The 6,592-nt window shown below is 39.9% G+C and overlaps 1 protein-coding gene across 3 annotated transcripts in view; it reads right to left on the reverse strand.

Moving 5' to 3' along the window:
- Positions 1 to 6,592, reverse strand: part of ITGA1 (integrin subunit alpha 1) — a 209,285-nt gene that overhangs the window by 57,272 nt on the left and 145,421 nt on the right. For all 3 annotated transcript variants that reach the window (XM_014588003.2, XM_006149026.3, XM_006149027.3), the window contains exons 16-17: positions 4,282 to 4,448; positions 2,500 to 2,636 (exon numbers count right to left, since the gene is read on the reverse strand). In XM_014588003.2, coding sequence (XP_014443489.1) covers positions 2,500 to 2,636; positions 4,282 to 4,448 — 304 coding nt within the window. The remainder of the gene's footprint in view (positions 1 to 2,499; positions 2,637 to 4,281; positions 4,449 to 6,592) is intronic.

Consider the following 6,592-nt stretch of genomic DNA (forward strand, 5'->3'; position numbering starts at 1 on the left):
CGACAGAGCATAGATGTATGGGAAAGAGTTTGCAAGAGTTCACTCCAGGCCTGGTCATGCGTGTCTCCCTGAATCCTGCCAGCTAGGCTCCTGTTTCACTTTTCCCCCTAGATGCCAGGCCAAATGGGCTAGTATCTTCTAGGTAACTTAGCATCCGAATAGAAAACAAACACACTGCACACTGACACATTGGGGTCCCCAACAGTATAATTAGCCTACAGTAAAACCCACCCAAGGGAGCTTTCTGTGTTTTACTAAACAAAGAGACAGCCAGGGATGATTAGACACCTAAGAAAAGTATCTAAAGTAAAAGCAGAGAATAAGAAAGGAGAAAAGGAAGAAAAGGAGGCCAAGAAAGAAAGAGAACATAGGGTGAAGAGAAAAAGAGAAAGTTGGAGGAGGAAACAGAAGAGGAGACTAAGAAATGAGACTACTAGAAGGAGGAAGGAAAATAAAAAAGAAGAAACAATACAATACTTCTGAAAAATTTTTAAATGTAACACTTTAATAGAAATATAATGTTACATACATAACACAAAAATATGCTCCAACTGAACATGAAGCTGCTTTTGCAATCAATACAGGCAAAATCTAACAAAATTCATATAAAGGTTAGAAGATAATGCTGAGAAAATCTCAGGAAGGAAACAAAGGCAGTAAGGGCAAAAGAGAAAACCATAAGAAACTTGAGGATCAATGTAAGAAACCCAATGTCCAATTAATAGGAGTTCCAGATAAAGAACAGCAAAGGCAATAGGGAGGACGTTAACCAAAGGACCGTGAAAGAACATTTCCTGGAAATAAAGAACCTGAGAGTTAAACCCTCTTCAGCATTCTATAGATAAAGTCTAAAACTAAGGAAGAAAACAAAACAAAACAAAACAAAAAAACCATTCTTAAGAAATAAAAAGTATGAGCAAGTGACTTAAAATTCTGAAAAGAATTCAAAGTAGTACAGATTTAAGTTTGGTTGAGTTGACATCAGAGGAGTAAAAGGGCACAGGCCTAAACTTTTCTTGTTAGAAGTCTTACAGAAATAATAGTTTTTGCTATATGGCATGTGTGCTTATGAGAGAGAGAAGAGAGAGAGAGAAATCCCCCCCCCCCCCCCCGCCAAGGGAGATGGCCATACTGCAATCCCTTCTTCTCCATTCTCCTCTTGGGATTTTGGGCACACACATGTGTCTGGCATGAGTTTCAAGTCATAGGAACCGAGACTCAAACTGTAGTCGACCATGTGGGAGTCCAACACCTCAACCACTATGCCACTTGCTGGCCCTGCCCAATTGTTTTATCCAAGTCCTAACTCCTCAGTGTTTAATTCTGATGAACTATTTAGAAGGGCAACTCCAGCTTTATTTTTTCAGATTACAAATTGACCTTAGTGTTGACAGGATGAGTTTATTTTGGGCAATATTGATGACACAGAATAAATGCAACACATGGGCTGTACATTTTCTGTCAATTTCCTGCCACTTGGAGACATTTTCAAACTAGAAAATACAAATGCATCAAGAATACAGAATTCATAAGCCAAAGGTAGAAAAATCAACCTGTTTCCTTTAAAATTTAATACCATGTTAAAGTCTCTAAGTCTTAAAATCAGTGTTTCCTCATTCCTTCATTGGATTTTGTTAAATTGCTATCATGTGGGCCAGCAGGTGGCATGTTGGTTGGGGCACTAGACTTCCACATAGCTAACTGTGGTTTGAGTCCTGGACCTGGAATCTTGCTTTCTCTCTCCCTCTCTCTCTCTCTCTCTCTCTCTCTCTGAGAAGCACATGTACCCTATAGCAAATTAAAAATAACAATAATAAATTAAATAATTTTTAAAAATTGCTATCATATACATTTTAATAAACTGTTTAAGAAATCCCCACCCTCAGTTGGGGCCACACCCTCCATACACAGGATCTGAACAAAGCGTATATTCAATGGTTTCAAACTGGCTGACCAGCCAATTCTAGAGATGAATAATTTGCTTTCCAAACTTCTTTGTTATATTAAAACAGAGAGAAACTATGATAGCACAAACTCCATAGGTGATAGAAAATGCCAGATCTTTCCTCCTTCAATCTAAAGTCCAAGTGTGAGATATACAGTCCAGTGAGCCCGGAAGCACATGGCCCAACAGTCTGCCCTCAGCACAGCTCATCTGAAACACCCGTATTTGACTGACAAGCTCCAAAGAAGTTAAAGGCACTTTAAAGTTGAAAATAAATAAATAAAATCACTTGTCAACTAACATATTGTGACTTTTACTATTACACAGAATAGAATGTTTTCCAACATACACAGGGAACACAAGAGGTCATTTCATCAAATGTTTTTGGAAATAAGAAAAGCAAACTGTCATTTCTGAAGAGTGACAAATAAAATAAAGTTTACTTTATGATGTACACTCTGAAATAAAACAGGAATTTTGACTGACTTGAAATAAGACATCTTTACTATATTCTCTATTTGGAGAAAGGAGGCTGTAATAAATGATTTACTTGCCAACATGTAGAAGGAGTGCACAGTGCATTCTGATTCTCGAACGAGGATGTTTCTTTGAATCTTCCTCTCTTGAGTTCCAGAGAAAAAGCTTCGTGATATCTGTCTTAGTGAATCTAGGGTGACACGGTACTGCAGATCTATTTAAAAAAGAAAAAGGCAGAAATGCTTATCTGGGATTATTTTCACATGGTCCAACTCATTAAATGAACATTTCAGAAAAATTTCTTGAGCAATCAATCAGTATAGTTTCTGTTATTCAGGATATTCACACCACTGTCGTGCAACGGGATTAGTGGGCATGAAGATAACCGCAATGAACTCTGTAGAACCACTCTCTGAATTCACTATGCTTTTTCTGTTTACATCGACATATTTATAATGCACATACTCACATATGTATACACATGCATACATGCATACCGACATAACATCTAATATACTAATCATGTCTGTGTTTACTGGATTTTCACTTAAAAAAATATATATATATTCAAATTAGAATGCTGGAACCCTGTTTGGAGTATTGATGATGTTACATTTCAGTAGAGACAAAGGATATATTAATGGCATTTTTACCGTTCCTATGAAAAGACATAATTGGGGCCAGGAGGTGGCATAGTGGTTATAGTGCTGGGCTCCAGCAGTCTGAAACTCAGGGATGTGTGCTTGTGTGACCAAAATCTCAAGAGGAGAATGGAGGAGAAGGGATTGCATCATGGCCATTCTCTCTACGGGGTGATTTCTCATTGTCTGTCTCTCTGTTTCTCCAGTGAGCACAGGTGCCCTATAGCAAAACATCTTTCTTAAAAAAAAATAAAAAAGCCATCATCTTAGATTATGTTCAAAGCACTATTGAGTTTAGTAAAATAAGCATAAAACAATAAAGAAAACAAGTGAAGCCTTCCACTTTTTATGAAGACTACAATTCCCTTTATTTGATTGCTTAGTTATAAAACCAAAGTTAAATAAGATAAAATAAAGTTTCATATGAAAACCTAATCATTATATTTCATTCTTATATTCCATTTATCTTCTAATCAAGAGCCTATTCCCAAGCATATGTATGCTCCTATAGAAACATTTTAAAAATAAATTAATAAAGCCATTAAGGATTAATGGTTTTTCTCACTCTACCTATACTGTGTTTGCAGAGTTAATTACTCTTCTACAGCCTGTGACCTTCATAAACTTGACTCCATTATACTTTAACATAATTGAAAATATGCCTTAGAAAGTGTAGAACATAGGGAGTAGGGGCTGCAGAGGTGACATGATGCACCTGACAATGCACGCACAGCAAATCTGACTCTCAGAAACAGTTACCTTTTCAATGCAGCCATGGGCTCTGCGGACTACGCCGGTGGTATTCAGGTCCTCTGCAATACCGCTCTCCCCCAGGAGGGGGCAGGAGAATGGAGAAAGAATTTGTGATAACCCATGGGAAAGAAAACTGGGCTTATTTGTAAAGTAAATTTCCAGACTCTACTTTTGAATTGGTCATTTTGTCTCCTAAACACTAGATTGTCCCTAGTATATAGGAAAGTCAGAGGGAAAACTGACATGTTGAAGTCATTGCATGCAAGCGTGTAATTTCTGCTCCAGAACTGACTTTTCTAAGCTATTCTCTCTGTTGCAGAATTCTTTTCGAAGTTCAGCATGTTCACAAAACACATGTGACACACAGCTCACGTGATGGGGGAGTGCACTATCTTAATGGATTTCATCATGGTGGAGTCAATATATTGTCCACCCCAAAGTACTTGCTATATTTATTACTCTTACCAGCTTCATAAATGGTGTCTTCTTTAGACTTTAACTTGACATTAAAACACACTGTAGCATTTATGCATACTGTTTCCTTTCCCTCCACACGGCAATTTTTCTTTTGAATATTCACTTTTTTGGGTTCAAAAGTCATGGTCACTTTAACTACAGCCACATCTCGGGACCTACAAACACATAGACAGTGATTACTCACGTGTGGTCGCCGGAAAGACAGAGAGAGACAGAGACAGAAAGAGAGAAATCACTCCCCCGGGGGAATGGCCATGTCACAATCCCTTCTCCTCCATTCTCCTCTCGGGATCTTGGGCATGCATGCACGCATGCCTGACATGAGTTTAAGCCATGGGATCCGGGACTCGAACCGTGGTCGACTACATGGGAGTCCAGCGAAATAGCCATTATGATAACTGCTGGTCCCTACTCACACATTTTTACTTAAAACAATTTTCGGGAGGGTGCTGAAGATGAGTACACCCACCAGAGAAAGTGAGAGAGAGAGTGAGATAGCACCCTTCATGGGGCATGGTCACACCACAATCCTTTTTCCTCCATTTCTCTTTCCCATCAGGATTTGGGACATGCACACTCATGCATCTGGCGTGTTTTAAAGCTGCCATGGTCAGGACTCGAACCAAAGTTGGTCATGGGATGTGGCTCCCAAGGCACACCACGTAAGCACTGCAGTAGGGCGTGGCCCCACATTTTTACATGTAATTAATTAACCTCATCAGCTTGAAAGTGCACTGTGGGTGCATCATTGGGGATTCTCTGCTGTGTATGGGATGGATTTACAGGACTCATTTATTTCATGAACCTTTGATACAAAAGAGAGGGTATCTGATGTTCTGAGGACACCCAGGGGGCTTTAGAACCATTTTGGACTTTAGGTTCACATGCCTCCAATCTAATTTTGCCTGTGATAGAAAAGACATGGAACCAAGTGCCTAAAGGCAACCTCAGAACCAAAACTCTATTTTGGGGATCTCTGAGTTACTGCGCAATTTGGAAATGGCCCAGAGACCGCTGGATAACTGCTGAGCCTCTGCTGGTGTTCATCTGGACTGTAATCCTCGCTTACTCGTGTAGGTTCAGTCCTGTCTCTGTTCTGGGAAGGAGAAGCACAACAGTATTTGCCCTGTGCATGTATGTCCTGTTATCTCTTTGATATGTGAGATGACTGAGACTCTGAGAGCTTGGATATTCTACCCAAGGTCAAAAGCTGTTAAGGAGGACAACTGGGATTGAATTCAGTCCTCTTAATTCTAAAGCCCCATGGTTCCCACTAATCTAAAATGATAGCAGAAAGAGGTTCTATAAATGGAGACTCTATGGCGCTTGAGGTCATAGCCTTAGAACAGAGCCAGAATAACTGCTGAACACCCTTACCTGGTTTCTGCCTACGACCAGAACTGGTCATTTCTTATTGGGTATCTCTGGACTATTTAAGTCTCTGCTTAAGTATTTACATTTTTAGAGATAATAGCTTTCTTTCATTTATTTTTTGAGTTTTTTTTTTCTATAGGGTATGTGCACTTGCCAGAAAGACAGAGACAGAGAGACAGAAAGCAAGAAATCACTCCCCCCAACCCCCACCCCGCCGGGGGAATGGCCATGCTGCATGCAGTCCCTTCTCCTCCATCCTCTTCTTGGGATCTTGGGCACGCATGCACATGCACCTGGCGTGAGTTTAAGCCCCTGGGTCCACGACTCGAACCGTAATTGACTCCATGGAAGTCCAGCGTCATAGCCATTACACCAAGTGCTGGTCCTGGTAATAGGTTTCTTTTAAAACAAGTTACTCATATAAAACATGGAGAGCATAGAAATAGATGAAGAAAAGATAGGCTGCCCTGCCATGGGGTAAGCCCTTCCACCTTTCCTTTCAGGTAACAGTTCTGCCTCTCAGGGATGGGAAGAAACCGTACAGTAGTCTGCTGTGTACACTGGCCTTAATCAACCTGCTTTCACCCTCAGCAAGAAAGGACAAATAACTCGTGATACTCTCACTCAGCAATATTACCATTAATCTTTAGTACTATTGGGGCCAGCAAGTGGCATGGTGATTAAGGCGCTGGACTCCCACATAGCTGATCATGGTTCAATTCCTGGTCCTGGTGGCTTGCTTTCTCATTTCCCCTCTCTCTCTTTCTCTTTCTTTCTGTTTGTCTCTCTCTGGTGGGTGCATGTGCCCTGTAGCAAATTTTAAAAAATAATTAAATAATTAAAAATATTTAGTACTCTCAGTGATTATTTTTTTCCAGAAGAATATATGAGACCCATGCATACTCATATATATATATATATATAT

This window comes from Tupaia chinensis, unplaced genomic scaffold (genome assembly GCF_000334495.1).
Source record: "Tupaia chinensis unplaced genomic scaffold, TupChi_1.0 Scaffold000251_1, whole genome shotgun sequence".
Lineage (NCBI taxonomy): Eukaryota > Metazoa > Chordata > Mammalia > Scandentia > Tupaiidae > Tupaia > Tupaia belangeri.